This window comes from Choloepus didactylus, chromosome 8, assembly GCF_015220235.1.
Source record: "Choloepus didactylus isolate mChoDid1 chromosome 8, mChoDid1.pri, whole genome shotgun sequence".
NCBI lineage: Eukaryota > Metazoa > Chordata > Mammalia > Pilosa > Megalonychidae > Choloepus > Choloepus didactylus.
This window is the reverse complement of record NC_051314.1, coordinates 110,931,010-110,955,984: the sequence shown is the minus strand read 5'-3', so window position 1 is coordinate 110,955,984 and position 24,975 is coordinate 110,931,010. Positions and strand designations below refer to the sequence as shown.

The 24,975-nt window shown below is 37.6% G+C and overlaps 1 protein-coding gene across 1 annotated transcript in view; it reads right to left on the bottom strand.

Moving 5' to 3' along the window:
• Positions 1-2,399: 2,399 nt before the first annotated feature.
• ST8SIA1 (ST8 alpha-N-acetyl-neuraminide alpha-2,8-sialyltransferase 1) overlaps positions 2,400-24,975 on the bottom strand; it is a 183,400-nt gene continuing 160,824 nt past the window's right edge. Inside the window, exon 5 of the mRNA XM_037846195.1 lies at positions 2,400-3,326. Within this exon, the coding sequence (XP_037702123.1) occupies positions 2,840-3,326 (487 nt within the window). The 3' untranslated portion in view covers positions 2,400-2,839. The remainder of the gene's footprint in view (positions 3,327-24,975) is intronic.

The following is a 24,975-nucleotide window of genomic DNA, read 5'->3' as shown; positions in this document are numbered from 1 at the left end:
CAGTGTACTCTATAAGATAATTCTAGAGACATACTCTTAGGAACATATATATTTCAGTATGGATATAAACATATAACTTCATGCTACACACATACACCTCCACTTTAGATACATCTATCTCACTGCAGAAAAGGCATATGTATGGCATACAAATGATGAGTTGTCACCATGAAGTAATGCCAAACTGTAATTCTCATTAACTTGTAGTCACACTTTGAATAGCAAGAGCATGTATGTGTATCCATAAGTGAAGATTATGTGGAAGAGTCAAACTTTCATTGTGTAAGCCAATCCAGAGTTTCTCAACCTCAGCACCACTGACATTTCAGACTGGGTAACTCTTTGTGTTGTGAAGGGCTGGTCTGTGCAATGTGGGATGTTTAAAAAGTTCCCTGGCCTCGTAACTAGATGGGTACTCCCCTCCTTCCCTGACTTAGTTACGACAATGAAAAATGTCTCCAGGCATTGCCAGTTGTCCTGGGTGGTGGTGGAGGGAAACCCATCTCCATTGAGAAGCACTGGTCTAATTAAACATCAGTTTGGAACATTTCTGTTTTGCCTTTCAGAAGCCACATAGAATAGTTTTGCACGTATTTATAGACTAATGTTGTGCAAATCTATTGCATGAATCTATCCCAGGAATCAAAACAAGATGTAAAATTTCCAGAAAACATTTTCAATGGAACCACGATGCATGGGTTCTACAGAGCTCAATAATTACATTTTTAGAAAGTTGAACAGTTAAAATACAAATCTGAATGACATTTAATGACTTTTGAATGTATTCTTTGTTAGCTCTTTAACAAAAAAAGGAGTGTATAAGTAAAAATGTAGCTCCTTTTCAGGTAATTTTTAAACAAGAACTTTAGCTCAAAAGAGGAAATATATTCAGGGCTGCACATATTGTGAATATTTAACACAGCTCACTCATAGTACATTCTCATTATATTTTTGCTGCCATGTAAGTTAAAAATAGCAAATCAGTTCTGCACAGAATCAATATTCTCAAATTCTCAACTTTCAAACTATCAATATAATCCATGCTTTGTTAACCAGTCATATTTTAATTGCTAATTTCATATTAACCTTAATATTCAATCACATTTACAAATTGCCTATGCCAATGATATAGAATTTTTTCAGAGGCTTATTAAAAATCTTGATATATTAAAAATTGACTCACCAAAATATGGCACCTGTTTTAATCTATATGGCATACTACGTTTCCTACATTAAAATAGAAGCAGAACTTTTTTGCACAGTTCACCTATATTTTGGTGACCTTTAAAAGAATAAAGATGATGGGGTTCTAGTCTCTCCTTTTAGCTTAAGGTATCCCAAAGCAAAAAGAAAATGTAGAGGCTTCCTTTACCTTTCTCTTATATGTAAATACATTCAGCTACTTGTATTCTTCCAGCAGAGTTTTCTTGCTGTGTTTCAAGCTGGTGTAACAAGATTTCCAAGTAGTGCTACCTGCTACTACAAGAATAAATAACCACCAGTTGACATCCCTTTATTTGTATGAGACCTGCCAACCCTAATGTGACACAGGGTCTGTCCATGAGATGTCAGGGGAAATCAGGATGATAAAAACAATTCTACTCATTTTGGGTAGTTATTCTGGGGTAGCACCTGCATCTCATGCTGGTATGGGCATTATGAATAGTAACCAGTAAGCTGCCTTGTATTCTGTCAGTGTGCAATAGGTAATAAATACATAATGGATTTGTGCCCTCTGATACTGTTTATAGATTTTTAACATACCCGATCATGTATGTTCAGCTTTCATAATAGCACAGAAATGAGCTTTCTCTCTCTCGTGTGTGTGTGTGTGTGTGTTTGTGCATGTGCTCTTAGTGTGAATATTCTATGGTAGATAGAAAAGGAGATGCCCCTTCTAGTCTGTCTTCCACAGAGACTAAGTTTTACTTCATTGTGCTTTACTTCATCTCTAAAACACCAAATTATTAAGACGATGATGACAATTTGTAAATAAATAATGCAATCACATTTGTAGTCTTTTGCACTAAAATAATAATAATAATGCAAATAGGCTCATGTTTGGGGACCTAAAATTGAATTTATGCCCTAAATTCTGAGGAGGAGGGAAAATGGTTCATGTTATCCAGACTATGAATAAGCACAGTCTAAATTCAACAATGCTTCAAATTGTCTAAGTAAACTAGACAAAAGGGAGGAAGCAATTCTTATTTAAAATTTTTAAAAGGGGGAGGTTATAGTTAATATAGACTTGGTTCCACAAATCACAAAAATCAGCTGTAGCATTTTGTATCTTTATAACTCAGTAAGGGTTTTTATTTAATCTACCCTATCACCCACCCACTGCCCCTACATAGGGCAAAAATAAATAAGTTTTAAAAACACCAAAGTTCTAAATGTCAGTTTTTATAAGCTAGGTATTTTATTAAGCCAGTTTGTGTTAATTATCAGGAACATTTTTGCCCCAGCATTTTCTTTATTTTACCTTGATGAGGAAAATTCCTCAGCCTCAATAATTAGAGTTGTGTTGCTTTAACACTGCTTCTTCTAGATTTGAACTGTTTAAGTGTGCTTTACCATCATGTCATCAGCATTTTATTAGCTGAAAATCCACGATGTGCTGTAAAATAGTTCACAGGATGTTACATTTTTAATTTATTTTCCAAGTCAACATTAAATGTATGTTTTTGTTTAATTTTTGTTCCAGTTGTTTTGTTCTTTTTTTCTTCTTCCAAGTGGCCCATGCAAATCCATGGAACAACTTGACCATTTCCTTTTGGAGTCATTTAGGAAACCTAACAAAAATACCCTGGCTCAGTTATTTCTTTTTCCACTGACCCTAGGAAGTGGACTGGAGTGACGTGTTCTCACATGGGTCTAGCTGCATTCTCAGTGCACCAATTTTATGAAGATACCAGAGTTGGAGAAATTCCTCTGGCATGGTATGAAAGCCAGAAAAGGGCAAGACATTATCGTAGTAGTGGTGGCTGATGGGCTGCTCATGCATATTCACAGAGAAGGGCCAGAAGCCATAGATGGACACCTCTTCACAGAGGCCCAGGGCAGCGCTCACCAGGAAGAGCCCTGTGGACAGGCGCTTGGCATGGATTCCCCTACTTTTCCAGAACTTTCCAATGCTGCGCAGAAAATTAGGGTTGGCAAAAAGCACTGTTTGATTGGCACCAACATCTGACAATGTGTAATATACCCGGAGAGATGGCTCTGTTCCTGTCTTCATGGAAAAGGCAGGCATGTAGATGTAACTGTGGTTATAGATTTTCATGTTGTCCACAAACGTCTTTCTGGACCAAAGCAGGTTTTGAAACCTAGCAGAGAGAAGAGACTCAGTTAAAACCCGAGTAAAAGAAACCCATCAAAATCCAATCTACTATTCTTCTGATAGCCCTGATGACTCAAGTCATCTCAATACAAACATGGAAAACACTTTGCTTGTATTCAAAATCCTCCTGAATTTAGCAATTATCTCTCATCAAGTAGTCTGGCTTTCCTCCACCCAAAAATCCCAAATTCAGGTTAACATTTCTTAATGGGGACTCCTCTCAGCTCAAATGCATTGTACATTTTGTTCTCTTCCAGAATATATTTGCTTGGAATGTGAAATGGTTTAATACTCAGGAATTCACCCATGCTGCTGGATGGGATTTTGATAAACTTTCCTTTGTAATCTGGCAAAAGCGCAGGGCTGGTTTCCCCATCTGCAAATCAAAGGAACCATTCTAAAGATACCTCCCCCCACTGAAATTTTATGATTCTGTAAGCATTCAGAGTATGAAATAAAGTAATTATAATATGGCGCTGGAAAAGAAAGATCTGTTACTGTTATAAAATGATGCTGAGAATTGCCCACATCATTTGCCTTCAAAGAATTCTACTTTTCTATGTTCTTTCAGTTTAGATTACATAGAGAGAGGATCTCTGGTTTAAATGCAAATGTATTCAACTAAAATTTATGGTTTACATCCCAGGTGTCAAGCGTGGGGGGATTAAAAAGTAATGAACCCCTTCCTCAACAATAAAAAAAATAAAAAATAAAAAAAATAATGAACCAATTTTTGACCTCAAGTAATTCAAGTCCAGTTGTGGAAACAAAAATATAAATGAGTACAATATAATGTTTTAAGTGCAACAAGTGATATTTGTATAAAGCACTATGTAATACAGATGAAAAAGCCAATTAATTCTGCCATGGGCAGGATCCAAGAAGCCATGGAGAAGGGCTACCATTTAATTAACCTCAATGGAGGAACAAGAGGAAGTACAGCAGCTGAATGAGGTTACTATTTTGGTCCTGGCAAGGCTGGAACAATGGTGAATATTTGGTTTACCTTGAATTTGCAGGCAGGCATAGTGGAGGCAGTGGTTGAAGATGAGGCATGTTGCACAAAATCTTACATACCTCTTTAATTTGTTCAGACTTCACTCTGCAGGTGATGGGGGAACTTTATAGCAGTGAGTACTTACAGTACTTATCACAAGATTTCTATCATTTGTTTAGCTGCCTGTGTCTAAAAAGGTAAGGCTTGCAGTATAAAAACTGATTTGGGAAGGCTAGAGGCATGGAGAGCCGTTAAGAGGCTGCTCATATAATTCAACTAAAAAAAAAAAAAAGAAAGAAAAATACAATCAACTAGATAAGGGTCTTGCAACTTTGATTTTTCTTTCATTCAAGGGGAGCTGCTACTCTCAGGTTATGTGCAGGTGAAACAGTGACATTTAAGCATGAAATTGAGCCACAACTAGCAGAGGGACGCACATGTCTGGCCCAACACATTGCACGGCTCACTGTAAATATGTGAATTAAAAATTTTGGATCCACAAATCCACAGGACTGTATGTAGCAATAAGAGTTACTAACTCTATCTGACAAGAAAGGTGTGTTTTCTCAAGCTCAAAAGGAAGAAACAGTTTTCTTTGTTTCCTTGACCCAGCAGCCTGCTCTAACACTTTTCTCTGGGCCCTGATAAATAAAGGGAAAAAGGGTCTTTAAAGAGCATGGCTTTTACCCCAGAAGAAGGCACGGAAGTACATTCAACCATATTCTGGAGCTCAGCTAGCCCGTCCAACAGCAATTCCTGCTTCCCAACTTCATAATGGGATCTGGCCAGCAATTCTTTTACTTCCTCCATTGCCTGCCCATTTTTTCTCATCTCTTCCTAAAGCACCAAATGCTTTCCCAAATACATAAACACACCCTGCATCTAACCTCCTACTTCATTTTAACCATGGTTCTCAAAGTTCTGAATGCATTTGAATAACCTAGAGAGTCACTAATGTCACAGCTTCCTGGATTCCACTGAGAGGTCCAGGGAACTGAATTTTTTTCAGCACTCATTGGTGATTCTGAAGAAGATCAAATCCATCAATATAAGTTCTCTAGCTCTCTACAACCACTGATCGACATCTCTTTCTTTATATCTCTAATTTCATCGTTGCCTCCATTCTAAAAGGAAGTGCTAATTCTTCCCCTCTGTGTGTTGGAATGAGTTATTCCACACTTTCCAAAGAACTCATGTTCTAAAGTGTGTCTCCTCTCTTTAAAACATTCAACCTTTCAAATCTTTGCTGAATTATTCCTTTCAGTCAAATACGCTTAGAATTTTAATAAAAGAAAAATCTTCTTTGCCCATACTGTTCCCAGAGCTATCATTCTAGTTCTCTCATTTCATCATTGAAATTCTAGAGTAGTCTGTAGACTTCTGTTGCCTCCCTTTCTTGCTTCCCATTCTCTCCTTAATGCTGTGCAGAACACATCTTTCCACATGGCCCTGCTGACTGATGGGACAGATCCCTCTCTCTTTAATGGACTGCACACTAGTGGAGAATTACAGACAGCAACAATAAAGTCAGGGCAATTGATTTTGTGCTCCCTGTCTTTAAAGTGACTGATTATTCCTGAAGCAGGACAGCCTTCCTTCCTTGGGTTCAAACTTTGAAAGGGAAAACACATCTTGGGTTTACTATAGCCTTAATTTTATTGACACTTTTAATGAATCAGCCTATTTATTACATATTATTTTTATCTGCACCATTCTTCAACAACTGACATTATTTCGGAATTCAGTTCAACTACATAATTATTTATGGAACACCTAATATATGTAACATTATCCTGTTCAGGATTTCAATCAGGCTTTTTTTGCTGTTGTTGTTGCTGTTGTTTTTTGTATTTTACTGAATTATCACAAAATTCAATTAGAATTATAAAAGAAGCCTCACATTCAGCTTTACTCTATGTCCTCAGCCTTTGCTCTGGCCATCCCTATATGTGCACCTGTCCACAATTTTTTTTTTAGTTTTTGCATACATAGTTTCCCTTGTGTTCATCCATTCATTGCCTTGGTATAGTTCTGCCTATAATCAAGACTTACACCTAATGTTTTCCTTCTTATCGAAATCTTCTTTGAACTCTACAATAGGAGCTGATCATATCCTAAAAGACGGCATACTACTTGAAGACAAGGGACAATTCTTCTTCATCCTTTATGTTCCATAGCCTAGCTGAGAATAGTTGGGTACTGTAAGAATGAATAGATATTAAACAATAATTGAAAAAGAAGAAAAATGAAAGATATTAGGCTTATGAATACAATAATTAATATGGACATGAAATAGAAAAATATATCAATAGAAGAGAGCAGAAAGCATAGAAATATAGCACACTTTAAAATGAATTTGATATGTGATAATGGAAATTAAAAAAAAGAGTAAATTTTAGAAAATTAATTAATAAATAGCACTAAGAAAACTACCTGTTGCAGTTTGCTAACGCTGCCCATTTTATGCAAAATACCAGAAATGGATGGGCTTTTATAAAGGGAGTTTACTTAGATACAAAGTTACAGTCTTAAGGCCATAAACATGTCCCAGCTATGGTGTCAACAAGTATACCTTCACCGAAGGAAGGCCAATAGCATCCAGTAAATGTCTGTCAGCTGGGGAGGCACGTGGCTGGCATCTGTTGATTACAGGTTGTGTTCCAGAATGGCGTTCTCCAAAATGTCAGCTTTCAACAGCTGTCTTCAAAATGTCTCACTAAGCTGCAGCAAGCATCTGGGCCAGTGTGGCTCTTTTTAAAGTACTCCAGGGATTCAATTAAGACCCACCCTGAATGGTTGGGGCAACACCTCCATGGAAATAATATAATGAAAGGTCTCGACTACAGTTGAATGGGTCACATCTCCATGGAAACACTGAACCAATAGGTTCCAACCTAATCAACACTAATCATCTGTCCCCACAAGATTGCATGAAAGAACTTGGCTTTTGGGGGGACATAACACATCCAAGCCAGCACACTACCTAACAATTTAGAAAGCTGGGGGTGGGGGGGGGCACTTGTGCTTCACAAAAAAATTACAAAATTAATTCAAGGTAAGTAAGCTAAATATTTAAAATATACTTTACAGGAAAAACTAAAGAAAACAATTGCAGACCATCAGATGTTTGCAAAATATCTTTCTACAAAGGAAAATATTGACAGAATCAATTATGTCAAAATGTGAAATTTCATTACCATGAAAAAGGGAATTACTCTGAAAAATATTTACAGCAAATATGACAAAGAAAAGTTTAATAGATAAGATTTATAGAGTCTACATATATTTAAGTGAAAATGGACAAAAATACAATTCATCTAAAAGGAATTTCAACTAATAAAAATGCTAATATGTTCAGCTTCAGGTAGTAGTCAAGATGTAAACTGAATAGAATAAGGAAAATGTAAAGCTCCAGCTCTCCCATCCTACAGCAAATCCCTACAAATAAGGGAAAAGATGTTTTCAAAAATCCATATTCACTCTGAAAAAAGGAAGGCAAATGCTAAGTGGCTCTCCAAATCTGCATTACCTTTGAAAAACAGAAAGTTTACAGAAGGAAACCAGAGCCTAAAATAACCTGTGGCACACTGCCCTAAAACGTAGCCATGCTCTATGCCCAGAGGGGGATACTAGAGAAGGTGGGTGCCTTATGGCAATCAACAAGGTTCTAGATCAGATTATGGGGCAGCAGGGTCATCCAGGTGGGTTGAACCCTAAAGCCCTGCACTGGTCGATCAGCAGTGTTGGGGCAGGGGTGAGGGGGTGGTGATGGGGAAAAAGACGTCAGCCTCTAGGGAGGAACAGCAGGTGAGCTCCTGAGTTGGCTCAGCCCTGGACAAAGTGGAAATTCTTCTTAGCTCATATAATATGATAGCCAGGCTCTTAGTTCCCGAGCAGAATGCTGAAACTGACTAACAAGATAAAAGACCTACAGATTAATGACATTTGGAAGCCTCTCAAATGAAAGTCATCTTGCCACTTTCTCAGCCTTCAGTGAAGCCATTCTCTGGACAGATCTTCTAGTCACTGAACAAGAACAGAGAGCCAATCTCAGCAGACACTGAAGGTAAGCTTCCAATACGAGAGTCAGAGAGCGAAGCAGAAGAACAAAGAAACTCAGAGGAAGCCAAGACCATTCAAAGGACAATGAAAACTCTTCAAAGTCCATAATTAGTTTGTTTAGAAATATTGATAATTATTGCATCCATAAAATAAGACCAGGATGCTATGAAAAGGAAAAGAACATTCAGGCAAAAAGAAAGAGCTGTTAGCAATTAAGGAATATAACAACATATGGATTCTGGTAAAAGAAAGATCCAGGAAAACAGCTACACAGTAGGCCTATAAAGCCATCAGTCAGATTGTAGCAAGAGGACACCTCAAAAAACAACAACAACAACAACAACAAAAAGGCCACTGATAGACTAATGTGCTTGGCAGTAATGAGAGAAAATGTGCAGCTCTAATGGGAGTGGAGATGAATTAGTGATTGCTGCATAGAAAGCATTTATTAGCTCTGGGGAAAAATTAATAACTGGATAGGATATAAAAATACTTGTGATATACTCTTTGTCTCAAGTAGCATAATACTTATGTAGACACTAAGGTAAGTGCTTACTATTGATTTAGTTGTGACATACTTGGATTGAGATATCAGGAAAATGTGTTCATGTGGAAGGGATGCTGTGAGGAGCATGTTAAGAGAGCTAAATCTTTGTTTTCCATAGGATAGCAGTAGATAGACTTAAAATTTGTAATTGATTATGCTGTTTTAAAATGTAACATGAAAAAATCAGCTAAAAAAGTTGAAAGTAATTGATTTCTTGGAATGGGACTTGGGGAAGTGGAGAGGTATACGATAGGAGATTGCTGTTTTTCATTTTAAGCTCTGTCAGACTATTTGGCTTTTTAGCCAAAATCGAAATTGAATTTTTTAATTATGAAGTAGATAATGCAATTTATATTGATCCAATGAATAATATCATCAAGAAAATATGATAGCTAAGAAGCTTTATACACCTAACAGGATAGTTTCAAAAAATATATATAGCAAAAACTGATTAAACTACAGAAAAAGTTCATAAATCCACAATCATAGTGGGAGTCTTCAATAAAAATGTATAGTATTTTTAAACATAAAAGGAAAATTTCTAAAAATGATCACACATTATGTCACAAAAGAAATACTAATATATTAAAATAAGCAATTATCATGATCCATGCCATATCCTCAGTTCAAAAATGTAAAAAATTGTGAAATCAACAACATAAAGATACACAGCACTAAGAAATTTTAAAATATCTATTTCAAGCATGTTTATAAAGGAAAATCTGTCAATATTTGTAGATGATATTATTGCGTATCTAGAGTATACAAGAAACCCAACAGAAACAATTATCTACTGGAAATTGAGGCAAGATCAAATGAAAAAGCCCATGACTTCCCTACACAACAGCAGTAAGGTATTAGAAAATATACAGAACAAAGCTTTCATTTATAATAGCAACAAGCCTCCAACTAGCTTGAAATAAACTAAAATAAATATGTGACATCTTTGTGCTGACAATAATGAATATTGAAATATGTTTCCCCCTCCAAAAATTTTAAGGCTCAATGCAATCTCAACCTAAACCTCAATGTTATTTTAAAATAAAACTTGTAAGATGATTCTAAAATCCACATGGAAGATAAATCAGTTTGCATATTCAAGACAATTTCGGATATAAAAATAACAAACAGGGAGGACTTGCTTACCAAGTATCAAAACAGATAATAAATGACAGAACAGGACAGAAAGGCCACAATGGACTTCTGCATATTTCCTATATGATAAAAGTGACATTTCAAACCAATTCAGGAAATGATAAATTGTACTGGGACCACAAGCTAGCCAAGAGTAGAAATTAAGATGAATTCCTACTTCAGAGAAAAATATGTTCCAAATGAAATAAATATAAATTATAAACTTATAAAAAATATCTTTAAGACCTGGAATATGAAAGGATTTGTTCAATAAGGCATTAAAAACAAAATCCATAGAGGAAAAGATTGATAAATGTGACTTTCAAAATTAAAAACTGCTACAAGAAAAGAAAGACTATCAAGTCGAGGCAAGCAACAGATTGGGAGAAAATATTAACAATATATGTAACAAAGGACAATATCCAAATTACAATCATTAAGAAATATACAAATAACACAATAGAAAGTGAACAGAGATCTGTCAAGTCATAGATGAGGAAATTCAAAGGACCAATATATATTTAAATTATGGGCAGCCTCACTAGTAACGAAGTTATACCAGTTAAAACAGTGAAATAACAATTTTCCACGCATCCAATTGGTAGAAATGAAGGGATTTGACAACAGTATTAATATGGGTACACTCATGAGCTTCTAATGGGTATATGAATTGGCAACAGTTCAGTCTGAAGGATGATCTGGTATTTAGGATATGCACATCCACTGACCTAGCACTTCCATTTCTCAGTTGGTGCCTTTCATATTTGCAGAGCTCCCTCCCTCACTTCTCTTAGGCCTTGGCTCAGATGAAAGCTCCAAGGATAGGTCTTTTCTGACCAACCCAACTCTCACTATCAACTCATACTTAGTTGTATTTCTTCATAGTACCACCACTACATGGCATTTCATTATATAATTTTGCCTTTGTTTATTGCTTGTGTCTTCTTGAATGTCCAGAAGGAGAAAGATTATTTTGTTTACTGCTAAATTCACCATACAAAGAAGAGTTGCTGCACACTGTAGGCACTAACTAACTAGTTTACTGAAGTATGCAGAAATTTTGAAATAACCTAAATGTCCATCACCAGGAGAAAGGCCAAATGAATCGTGTTATATCTATACCATGGATACATGATGATTCTTTTAATGAAACATATGTATTTGTACTGAAATGGTAATATTTCTAAGACAAAATGTTATGCAAAAAAATTTCAGAATTACTACTACAATTTGCATAGATCATATATATGTTTTATTTTCTTTAATTACATGTATATATTTAAATGCATGAAAAAATGTTGGAAGGAGACACATCACGTTGAAAAAAATTATTACCTCTGGGGAGAGGTATGAGTATGGGTGTGCGGTGATGGTCAAATCTCCTCAACCTTACCTACAATGCTTTTAGTTTCAGAAGGTGAATATATTTATGTTATTTATGTTATTTGTGCTATTAATTATTTCCTTTTAAAAGGTCAGCCTCCTTAGTAATCACATAAATGTAAAGCAAAACAATTGTGAGTTTACCCTTTGCAACAAAAATAACTTAGGATTATGGTGTTCTTTTGTACTTTTTAATTTAATATTACAATGTTGTTTGTACAGTATAAAACACATTTATAATAAGAGGTCCCATAATTGTTCACATTACTTTATTTCCTAAACATTTTATTTTTAAAGTCCACTTTTTTTACACAGAATACGTGTCCTAAATTTTTTCTCTATAATAATTTTTATGTTGACACTTTTCTTATTATTTATTTCCTGTTCAAATGCTTCAGCAATTTTACAGTGGGTTAACTCATTTCCTCATGTTATTTTCTTGCTTTTCTAGTATTTTTGGATGATTTTCCGTGTTTACGGCTGCTCGCTGTCATTTTTCTGTCTCTTTATGCAGCTGTTTGTTTACCCAGCTGTTGCCTCCTTTCCCTGTGTCAATGAGTGCTAATTTTGTGTTGATTCACAATACTTTCTTTCTCCGTACTTTCTCATCTAAAGGGTTTGTCTCTTCCACTGGGACATATTTTACCAGATTGCAAAGAGCACTACATACTAAGATATTCCATTCACACATAATGCATAAAAAATATGCTCTAAGATTGCAAGTTTTAAAATATTTGCAGAGTGAATGTTCCAAACCTAGATTGGGGATGTTGCTGAAAGGAAAGAAATTTAGGACAAGTCATTCAGAGATGGATACATCTGAACTGAGTTTTGAAGAACGAGTAGAAGTTAGCTATGAGAATGGATTTGGCGGAACAACACTCTTGGCTGGGAGGGCAAAGTGGGCAAAGCACAGAGATGAGAGAGGGCTGGTTCAGGGAAATGCAAGCAATTTAATATAGCAAAGCTTGAGAGCCTTGGGAGTAGGTGGAGATGAAGCTACTTTGGTATACAGGGCAGAATAAAAGGACCTACTACCATCCAGAGTTGATATTTTATGCTAAGGTAAAGGGGATCCTACTTAGCATGCTGCTAGTCCATGGGGAAATGATAAGAGTATTATATCAAGGGCATGGGGTAGGAAAGAGAAGCCAACTTTGGTGATGGGGTGGGGCATGGCTGACATTCAGCTGAGAAGCAATGGTGAAGAATGTGGGATGATGTCCATTCTCATCTAGTGCCTATCCTACGGCAGTTGTTAAATGGTTATCACTCCTTGATATGAGGATGGTTTCAGTTTGGGGGGATTGGGTGCCTTGCACTCCTGATGGCTCCTTTCACTGTCAGATGTAACACACTAAAAGAAGATAGTCTGAAGGGAAAGATTTTTATCATGTTGAGATGATGCAGTAGAGTAGTGGGTCAAACTTCAAAATATTGATGAATAATAGCATTTAAAGGAAGGTAAAGGAGGCAGAGTTGCAGCAAAAAGTAGATGGGCAAAAGGTGAGAAGAAGTCAGGACAGGGATTCAGAAACGGGGAAAACAGAGCCTCAGGAAAAGTTTATCTGCAGTGACAAATGCTGAGAGAGGGTAAGTGAAATAAAGACAGAAATTACCATTTGGGGATTTAGCAACATGAAAGTCATCAGTTATCTTGGCATGAGCTATTTAAGAAGAAATCAATCTAGATCATGAGTTGAAAACTCAGTTGCCAAGTAGGTTAGGAAAATACATATAGAGGTAGGGTATAAGAGAAGAGGAACGAGGGATCCAAAAAGGCGGATTAGGAGACACAGCAAAATTCTCCTCCATGAAAAACACTAGTGTTTTAGTTTGCTAATGCTGCCAGAATGCAAAACGTCAGAGATGGATTGGCTTTTATAAAAGGGGGTTTATTTGGTTACACAGTTACAGTCTCAAGGCCACAAAGTGTCCAAGGTAACACATCAGCAATCAGGTACCTTCACTGGAGGATGGCCAATGGTGTCCGGAAAACCTCTGTTAGCTGGGAAGGCACGTGGCTGGCATCTGCTCCAAAGTTCTGGTTTCAAAATGGCTTTCTCCCAGGACATTCCTCTCTAGGCTGCAGTTCCTCAAAAATATCACTCTTAGTTGCACTTGGGGCATTTGTCCTCTCTTAGCTTCTCCGGAGCAAGAGTCAGGTTTCAGTGGTCATCTTCAAACTGTCTCTCATCTGCAGCTCCTGTGCTTTCTTCAAAGTGTCTCTCTTGGCTGTAGCTCCTCTTCAAAATGTGACTCACAGCTGCACTGAGTTCCCTCTTCCGGTCAGCTCATTTATATGGCTCCACTGATCAAGGCCCACCCTGAATGCATGGGGCCACACCTCCAAGGAAATATCTCATCAGAGTTATCACCTACAGTTGGGTGCGGTGCATTTCCATGCAAATCTAATCAGCACCAAAACGTCTGCCCTACAAGATTGCATTAAAGAATATGGCTTTTTCTGGGGGACATAATACATTCAAACTGGCACATCTGCTCACACAAGATTACATCAAAGATAATGGTGTTTGGGGGACATAATACATTCAAACTGGCACAACTAGATAAAAGACAGAAAGTGCTCCTGACTAGCATTTCCAAGATTCTACTGGATGGACAAGGTCTGCTCCATCCACAGTGACCATGCACTTGGTGAAACTGAGAAACTGCATTCGGAATAGAGTGAGTGCTTAAGCTGCTGGGGAAACATGCTCACGGTGGGGAGAAACCTGGGGTTGGCGTTTGGAAATGGGTTAGTTTAAAAACCTGGGAAGCAGCTGCAGATCCAGTAGTGAGAGCCACGCAACAGAGCACGGTGGGGAAAGCCTTCCATGTCCCAGGCAGCCGCCTCAGTATCTGGCATGGGTGATAGCCTTTCGCACATCTGCAGCTAGTTGCCCCAGAGCCAGGAAGGGGATGCTGCAGCAGATGGAGGACCGTGGAAGTAGGAAGTTACCACGTCCCATAGAGCCATCTTTTCAGCAGGCTGGAAAATGCCTCTTCGCAGCGCCACAGACGAGAGCTCCCCTTGGGGATTCCACTCGCCTATGACATTGTGCAGTCTTTCTCTGTGGAGGCCCACAGAGTGCACAGAAGACAGGCGGGGTCCTGCACGGAAGGGTGAAGGGCCCTACACCAATCCCAGGGACTTGTGGGCCCATGGCAGAGAGGGACTATGGGGAATCTGAGCAGAAGGGTTGGGCTCATGCAACAGCACCAGGGTGTTACAGTCACAGCCCTAGAATGGCTGGGAGTTCTGGGTCTTAAAGCCTTCTTCCTTGCCTACCTGAACAGGGCACACCCCCACCCTCAGGACTGGTGGTCCCAAATGCACATGGAAAATTGGTGCACTGATTGGACCTCCACAAGGTTTGGAGCCCCACTGGCTGCACAGACAAATTTGGGGAACACTGGCTTGAGGATAATAGGTGGCTGGGGGGTGCCATCTGTTGGTAGGTCATGGAAACTGCATTCCACCAAGCTGTAGTTCTGTCAAATTATAGATAATTGTTCAAATCAGTCTGCATATACTAAAAGAACCGTATCAGGAGAAGCAAATGCCAAGAGGCCAAAAACAACAGAAAATTTTAAAGCATATGAGGAAACAAGGAAACATGGATAACCCAAACACCCTAATCAAAAAACCAGAGGAGACACAGAACTTGGAGCAGTTAATCAAAGAAGTAATCACAAACAACAAGATCATGGCTCAGGATATAAAGGACATGAGGAAAATGCTAGAAGAGCATAGAGAAGATTTTGCAAGAGTAAATAAGAAATAGATGAACTTATGGAAATAAAAGAAAGGGTTGATCAAATTAAAAAGATCCTGGAAACACATAGCAGCAGATTAGATGAACTCGAAGAAAGAGTTAGTGAGATGGAAGAAAATGTTCTGGAGAGTGAAAGTACAAAAGAATGAATGGAGAAAAAAATTGGAAAACTTCAAATGGACCTCAGGGATATGATGGATAACATGAAGCGCACAAGTACAATAATCATCCGTGTTCTAAAGGGGAAGAGAAAGGTAAAGGTCTAGGAAGAGTAATCAAAGACATTGTTGGGGAAAACTTCCCAACCCTTCTAAATGACATAAACATGCAAATCATAGACACCCAATGAACTCCAAATGGAATAAATCTAAATAAACTCACTCCAAATCATATTCTGATCAGATTCTCACATGCTGAAGAGAAGGAGAAAGTTCTGAAAACAGCAAAAGAGAAGCAATTCACCACATACAAGGGAAACAACATAAGACTAAGTAGTGACTACTCAGTGGCCACCTTGGAGGCGAGAAGGCAGTGGTATGACATTTAAAATTCTGAAAGAGAAAAATTTCCGACCAAGAATTCTTCATCCAGCAAAGCACTCCTTCAAATTTGAGGGAGAGCTTAAAATCTTCACAGACAAACAAATGCTGAGAAAATTTGCTAATGGGAGACCTGCCCTACATGAGATATTAAAGGGAGCCCTACCAGCAGAAAAAAAAAGAAAGGGGAGAAAGATATGGAGAAGGGCTGAGAACTAAAGAGTTTTAGTAAGGGTATGTTAAAGGAAATAAAGAGAGAGTGGGAAAAATATATCTGACAAATAAAAACCAGAGGATATGATGGCTGATTCAAGAAATGCCTTCAAAGCAATAACACTGAACGTGAATGGATTAAACTCCGCAATTAAAAGACAGATTGGCAGAATGGATTAAAAAATATGAACATAAATACGTTGCTTACAAGAGACTCATCTTAGACACAGAGACACAAAGAAACTGAAAGTGAAAGAATGGAAAAAAATATTCCAGGCAAGCTACAGCCAAATGAAAGCAGGAGAAGTAATATTAGTCTCAGATAAAATAGACTTTAAATGCAAGGATCACAATGCACTAATAAAAAGAACAATTCAATAAGAAGAAATAACAATCATAAACGTCTATGCATCCAATCAAGGTGCACCAAAGTACATGAGACAAACAATGATAAAACTGAAGGAAGCAATAGATGTTTCCACAATAATTGTGGGAGACTTCAATACATTATTATTCTCTCCTATAGATACATTGACCAGACAGAGGACCAATAAGGAAACTGAACACCTAAACAATGTGATAAATGAATTTGACTTAACAGACATATATAGAACATTACATCCCAAATCACCAGGATACACATTTTTCTCTAGTGCTCATGGAACTTTCTCCAGAATAGACCATATGCTGGGCCATAAAACAAGCCTCAAAACATTTAAAAAGACTGAAATTATTCAAAGCACATTCTCAGATCACAATGGAATACAATTAGAAGTAAATAACCATCAAAGATTCAGAACATTCACAAATATCTGGAGGTTAAACAACACACTCCCAAACAATCAGGGGGTTAAAGAAGAAACAGCTATATTGCTAAATATCTAGAGATAAATGAAAACAAGAGCACAATGTATCAAAACTTATGGGATGCAATGAAGGTGGTATTGAGAGGGAAATTTATAGCTCTAAATGCATACATTAAAAAGGAAAAACTAAAATCAAAGAAGTAATGGAACTGAAGAAGCTAGAAAATGAACAGCAAACTAATCCTAAACCAAGTAGAAGAAAAGAAATAACAAGGATTAAAAGCAGAAATAAATGACATAGAGAATGAAATAACAATAGAGAGAATAAATAAAAGCAAAAGTTGGTTCTTTGAGAAGATAAATAATTTGACAAGCCTCTAGCTAGACTGACAAAATCAAAAAGAGAGAAGATCCAAATAAACAAAATAATAAATGAGAGAGGTGACATTACTGAGGATCCCAGAGAAATTTAAAAACTCATGAGAGGATACTATGATCAACTGTATGCCAACAAACTAGATAATGTAGAGGAAATGGACAATTTCCTGGATGCACATGAACAACTTAGACTGACCAGAGAAGAAATAGAAGACCTCAACAAACCAATTACAAGCAAAGAGATCCAATCAGTCATCAAAAAACTTCCCAAAGATAGATGCCCAGGGCCAGACGGCTTCACAGGGGAATTCTACCAAACTTTCCAAAAAGAAACGACACCAATCCTACTCAAATGCTTTCAAAATATTGAAGAAAATGGAACACTACCTAACTCATTTCGTGATGCTAACATCACTCTAATACCCAAACCAGGTAAAGATGCTACAAGAAAGGAAAACTACAGGCCAATCTCCCTCATTAACACAGATGCAAAAATTCTCAATAAAATTCTTGCATATTGAATACAAAGACACATTTAAAAAAATCATACACCATGACCAAGTGGGGTTCATTCCAGGCATGCAAGGATGGTTCAACATAAGAAAATCAGTCAATGTATTACAACACTTTAACAAATCAACAAAGAAAAATCAAATGATCATCTCAATAGATGCTGAAAAAGCATTCGACAAAATCCAGCATCCTTTTTTGATAAAAACACTTCAAAAGGTAGGAATTGAAGGAAATTTCCTCAATATAATAAAAGGCATATATGAAAAACCTACAGCCGGCATAGTATTCAATGGTGAGAGACTGAAAGCCTTCCCTGTAAGATCAGGAATGAGACAAGGATGCCCAGTGTCACCACTGTTATTCACCATTGTGCTAGAACATCTAGCCAGAGCAATCCAGCAAGACAAAGAAATAAAAGGCATCCAAATTGGAAAGGAAGAAGTAAAACTGTCATTATTTGCAGATGATATGATCTTACATCTGGAAAACCCTGAGAAATCAAAGACACAGCTACTTCAGCTAATAGCCAAATTTATCAAAGTAGGGGGATACAAGATTAACACACATAAGTCAGTAATGTTCCTATACACCAGAAATGACCTAACTGAAGAAACACTCAAGAAAAAAATTTCAACTCAATTGCAACTAAAAAAATCAAGTACCTAGGAACAAACTTACCCAAGGATGTAAAAGGCCTATACAAAGGGAACTACATGACCTTACTAAAAGAAATAGAAGAGGACCTAAAAAGAAGGAGAAATACTCCATGTTCATGGATAGGAAAGCTAAATGTCATTAAGATGTCAATTCTATCCAAACTCATCTACAGACTGAATGCAATTCCAACCAAAATTCCAACTTACTTTGCAGATCTGGAAAAACTAGTTACCAAATTTATTTGGAAAGGAAAGATGCCCTGAATTGCTAAAAACATTCCAAAAAAAGAAAAATGAAGCAGGGCTTCAGAAAAAAATCAGGACTTCCTCTCCCTAATTTTTAAGCTTATTATAAAGCCACAGCAGTCAAAACAGCATGGTACTGGCATAAAGATAGACATATTGATCAATGGAATCGAATTGAGAATTCAGAGATAGACCCCCAGATCTATGGTCGACTGATCTTTGATAGGGCCCCCAAAGCCAACGAACTGGGACATAATAGTCTTTTCAACAAATGGGGCTGGGAGAGCTGGATATATATATCCAAAAGAACGAAAAAGGACCCCTATCTCGCACTCTACACAAAAATTGACTCAAAATGGATTAAAGACCTCAAGTACCATAAAATTCTAGAAGATAATGTAGGGAAACATCTTCAAGACCTTGTATTAGGAGGTCATTTCTTAGACCTTACACCAAAGCACAAGCAACAAAAGAAAAAATAGATAAATGGGAACTCCTCAAACTTAAAAGCTTCTGTACCTCAAAGGAATTTGTCAAAATGGTTAAGAGGCAGCCAACTCAATGGGAAAAAATATTTGGAAACCAAGCATCTGACAAAAGACTCATATCTTGCATATATAAAGAAATCCTGTAGTACAAACAGCCCAATTATAAAATAGGCAAAAGATATGAAAAGACATTTCTCTGAAGAGAAAATACAAAGGGCCAAAAAAAAAAAAAAATCAAAAAATGTTCATCTTCCCTAGCTATTAGGGAGATGCAAATTAAGACCACAATGGGATATAATCTCACACCAATTTGACTGACTGCCATTAAACAAACAGGAAACTACAAATGCTGGAGAGGATGTGGAGAAATTGGAACTCTTATTCATTGTTGATGGGACTGCATAATGGTACAGCCACTCTGGAAGACAGTCTGGTATTTCCTTAGGAAGCTAGATATAGGGTTACCCTTTGATCCAGCAATTTCACTTCTCAGTTGTATCCGGAAGATCGGAAAGCAGTGACACAAACAGATATCTGCACACCAACGTTCATAGCAGCATTATTCACAATTGCCAAGAGATGGAAACAACCCAAATGTCCTTCAACAGAGGAGTGGATAAACAAAATGTGGTATATACACACGATGGAATACTATGCGGCAGTAAGAAGAAATGAGGTCGTGAAACATATGAAAACATGGATGAATTTTGAAGACATATTGCTGAGTGAAATAAGCCAGGCACAAGAAGAGAGATATTGTATGTTACCACTAATGTGAACACTGTGAAAAATGCAAAATAAATGGTTTATATTTTAGAATGTAGGGGACCTAGCGATCGACAGCAAATCATGAAGGGGGAACAATAATCTAATAAGAACAGATAAGTTAAGGAGAGTAAACTTAATGTTATGGGAATGCTCAGGAACGACTATGGTTTGTTAATTTTTGGGGGTTATGGTAGGAACAAGTTGGCAGCAATGTAGTTATTTTAGGTTTATTGTTTTTCTTATTCCTTGTTTTGGTTATAGTTTGTTTATATTCTTGGGGTAGGGTAGGAACATGTTGGAAGCAATGTAGTTAGTTTCGGTTAGTTTTTCTTATTCCTTTGTTCAGTTACGGTTTGTTAATTTTCTTGGAGTATGGTGGGAAGCAATGTAGTTATTTTAGGTTACTTGTTTTTTCTTATTCCTTTGTTTAGGTCTTGTTTGAAATTTTTTTTTATTGTTTGTGTTTTTTATAAAGTTAAAAAAATTAAAAATTAAAAATTAAAAAAAAGGAGAAGAGGGAATGGATTTGGAAATGGACTGTGCATGGCCTCTCTAAAGGATTTCAAATTAAAAAGAAAAATATAAGTAACAGCCAAGCAAAACAATTCTGAAGGTTAAGTTTTGTCTCTTGGCTTCAAGTCTGATGTCAATCCTCAAGTCTTATTCAAAATTCTAAATGACACAGAGACCACGGAATCACAAATCCCTTTGGAGCAGAAGAAAAAAAAGATGTAATAGATATAGTCTCTTGTTTATTCATGATGCTAGTGATAACTGAGATAAGAATCAAAAGACCTATAATCAAATTATAGAAATAATCAATAGATTCTCCTCTAAGATTCTTAATACATTATCTTATTTAATCCTTACAGTCACCCTAAGAAAAGTGTATTGTCCCTTCTCTGCTATTGAAGAAACTCATAATCACAGCAGTTAATTCTACAAATGAAGGTTCCCGGGAGCAATGTAGTAGACCCCAGATTCCAACTCAGCTTAGTCAGACTCTTGATTCAGTGCTCTTTCAATTATACTCTGTAGGTTTATCTCTAGAGGGAAGGAGTGTTCCTCTGTCCTTCACACATGCACCGATCTGTGATCTGGTGTTTGAACCTTTTTCACCTTCTCAAGGACCTGGTCCACAGTTATCCTCTTTTTTGCCTCTATTTTCATCCTTTCCTTCTCACTGGTCCTTTCCCCCACTTGGGTTCTTTTCCAAATCTCCCCCAACCAAAACCAAACAATAAACGCAAATTTCCTCCAAAGTGCATATTTTTTTGCTACTTCCTAATCTCCTTTCTTCCCTCAACAGCCAAGTTTCTGGGAGATTTCATTTACTTTCATGACTTAAACTAGGACCTATATACTAGTTAAGGGGGGAAAATGTTACTTTAACAGACACCAGAGTTCCCTGCGGAGAGAGAATCCTCTGTTTTGAAGTGAGCGTCTTTTATGTATTGAAGGTGAAATCCTTACAGTAGGTCCTGGCAACAAAGGGAAAAAAGTGATAACTAAACTCTCCGTATGCATTGCTAATAAGAATTAAAGGGTGGGGAGAGGAAAGGAGCAAGAGAGAAAAGAAAGAGGAGCAACAACATCATGGAAGGCTAAATACTGATGAAGCAACAAGTGGGGCATTTGTGGTGGCAGGTGATCAAAATACTTTTAAAAACAGGGATATTTGCTATTCGATTTTTATGTTCTTTGCTGGATAGTTTTTTCAGTGTAACTTCCCTCTCTCACCTCAAACCTTCTATAAAGTCTGCTATACCCATAATGCTTTTTGGGACTGACCCAAGGAAAAGAGGCTCTAATTCATATCTGCATTGATTTGGAGCAGAGAGGAAAACAGCCGCAGGAAGTAAGATGTGAAGGAGACTGAGTATTAAAAGGACACAGGTAGCTTTTCTGCCCATGGACACCATCATTGAAGTCTTTCCTCCTATGGCAGTCATGTCTAAGTCAGAGTCTCCCAAAGAGGCTGAACAGCTGTGGGAGCTCTTCAACAGAGAGGTGAGCTTTGAGACAAATGATGAGAATTCAAGGAGCCATTCTGAGCCATGGGGAGCAATCACATATTGTTTGGCAATGAGCTCTGGAGATTTTGGGTTTGTAGGGTACGCCGTGGTGGAGGACATGGATGCAGCCATGAATGCAAGGCCACACAAGATGGATGGAAGAGTTGTGGAACTAAGGAGGGCTGCCACAAGAGAAGACTCTCTAAGACCAGGTGGTCACTTCACCGTAAGAAAGATCTTTGTTGGTGGCATTAAAGAAGACACTGAAGAACATCACCTAAGAGATTATTTTGAGTAGTATGGGAAAACTGAAGTGACTGAAACCATAACTGACCAAGGCAGTGGCAAGAAGAGAGGATTTGCTTTTATAACCTTTGGTAACCATGACACTGTAGATAAGACTGTCATTCAGAAATACCACACCGTGAATGGCCACCATATGTGAAGGAAGGAAAAGTCCTGTCTAAGCAAGGTGTGGCTAGTGCCATCAGCCAAAGAGGATAAAGTGGTTCTGGAAACTTTGGTAGTGGTCATGCAGGTGGTTTTGGTGGGAATGACAACTTTCGTCATCGAGGAAACTTCAGTGGTTGTGGTGGCTTTGGTGGCAGACAAGGTGTTAGTGGATATGGTGACTGTGGGGTTGGCTATAATGGATTTGGTCATAATGAGAGCAATTTTCGAGGTAGCGGAAGCTACAATGATTTTGGCAATTACAACAATCTTCAATTTTTGGACTCATGGAGAGAGGAAACTGGAGGCAGAAGATCTGACCCTTATCGTGGCAGGGGCCAGAAATTGCCAAACCATGAAACCAAGGTAGCTATAGTGGTTCTGGCAGCAGCAGTGGCCATAGCAGTGACAGATGGTTACCGCCAAGAAACAAAGTTTAGCAAGAGAAGAAAGCTAGAGAAGTGACAGGGAAGCTACAGGTTATAACAGATTTGTAAACGCAGCCAAGTACAGTGGTGACAGCCCAGCTGCTACAAAGAAGGTATGTTTTAGACAATACTCAAGTGAACAGGCAAAAAACTCAAGGACCATATTTGACTAATTATATAAGTTATTTTATTTTCTGTTCTGTGGAAAGTGTAAAGCATTCTAACAAAAGGTTTTAATATATATATTTTTTACCCATGCTGTTGATTATTAAAGGTGACTAGTGTGATCATGACACTGAATAAATGGGTCTTTCTTTTTTAAAGGACACAAGTGAAGTAAAAAATGACAATGTAAATGTAAGCTTATGAAATTCCCAAAATATTGAAGACAGCATTGAACTGTCTGCCAGATACCAGACAGGAATTCCAAGTCAGTCTGTAGAAGTCTTAAGGGCAAGGCTGCTCAGCTCACATATGAATTCGTATTGATGACTTCCCAATTTCCCAATCTCTATTCCAGGTCAAGCTCTCCAGTATTCCAAAATTACATGGCAGAATAGTCTTATGGTTAAGAGTATGAATGCCTAACACCTAGGTTTGAATTTCATCTTCAATATTTATTTTGTGACCTTGGGCACATTTCTTAAGCTGTATGTATTTCAGTTTCCTCATATGTAAAATAGGAATAATAATTGTATACAACTTACAGTGATGCTTTATCACATGAATTAATGCATTCAAATTACTTAGAACAGAATCTGTCCAACAGTAAGCACTAAATAAATATTAATGTTTATTACTAAGTCATTTGCCCATTGGAATTTCCATTCAGATTCATTCAGTCATTCAACAATTGAGTACCTATTACATGCAAGCTGCCATTCTATACACTAAGGAATATAGCCGTGAACACTACAGACAGTCTCTGCCCTCATGGAACTTTTATTCGAATGAGAAGAGACAAATAATAAATAAAATAAATAAAAAATATACAGAAAGAACCTTGAAGAAAATAAAGTGAGGTAAAAGGAAAACAGAGAGCTGGTGGGGCTATTGCTGTTTTATTTAGGGTGACATTTTAGCAGAGGTCTAAAGAAAGTGAGGAAGCAAATCCCATGGAGATCTGTGGAAGTATCTCAAACTCAACATCTTCCCCATAACAACCATATCCCTTATCTAAATGAATACCAGTGACTCGCCCTGGGCTATAAACCTATACTCTTCCTTCTCCCTCAGCTTCTATATCCAGTTGGTCACCAAGTTCCATATTTATATCTCTTGATTCTAGGTGAAGTGGCCGTTTTATAAGTCGGCAAGAGTTGAACACTGGCATGGGCTCACCAAACCCATTTAGTTTTCCTCCAGGGCACAAAGATTGACTACTTCTCAGTCTCCCATGTGGTTAGGTAGGATCATGTGACTAAGTTCTGGACCGAACTGATGTATGGCACTTTCAGGCCTGAACCTTAAAACCTCCCCTCAGTATCCAGTATTTTATGGCCCCAGGGAAATGGCAGAAACACTGAAAGAAAAAGATGTTGGTCCCTAGATGACACTGGAGAACTTTTCCCCTTCCCTGTGAACTTCGGTATTGCAAGTGCATGAAAAAGAATGCTGTATTGTATTAAGGCAGGGAAATTTGGGGTAGCTTGTTCCAGCAGTTAGCCAACTCTAACTAATGCATATTCTCGGTACCACAGTTTTATTTCAGGTTGCCATCAATCCTCCTCTATATCATTCCAATCCAAACTGGCCTATCAGTTTCAGAAATATAGTTAATGCTCCTCCAAAGTAACTGTCCCAAGCCCCAATTAGACCATGTCACTCCCTGTCAAGGGGGAGTTCTTCAATGACTTTTCTACACCCTCCAGATAAAATCCAAGCAATCTGAATATTTGAGGCCCTTCAAGATTTAATCCCTGCCTCTATGTCCAGCCTCACTTCTTGCCACTGCCCATCAGCACTCTCTAGTCTTGCCTGTCTAATTACTTGACATCTTCTGAACTGTTGCACATGCTACTCCTTCTCTATGAAGTGACTAGCCATTTGCCCGGCTAATTCCTACTAATCCTTCAGGATTCAACTCATGGCATCTGCTATCTAAAGTTTTCTATGACTCTGAGCCTAGATTAGATATCTAACATGAAACTTCCTTCACATTTTATTTTTATCATGGGACTTATCACCTTGTCATGTAATTTTCTCTTTAATGTCTTTACTGAATTCCTTTAGA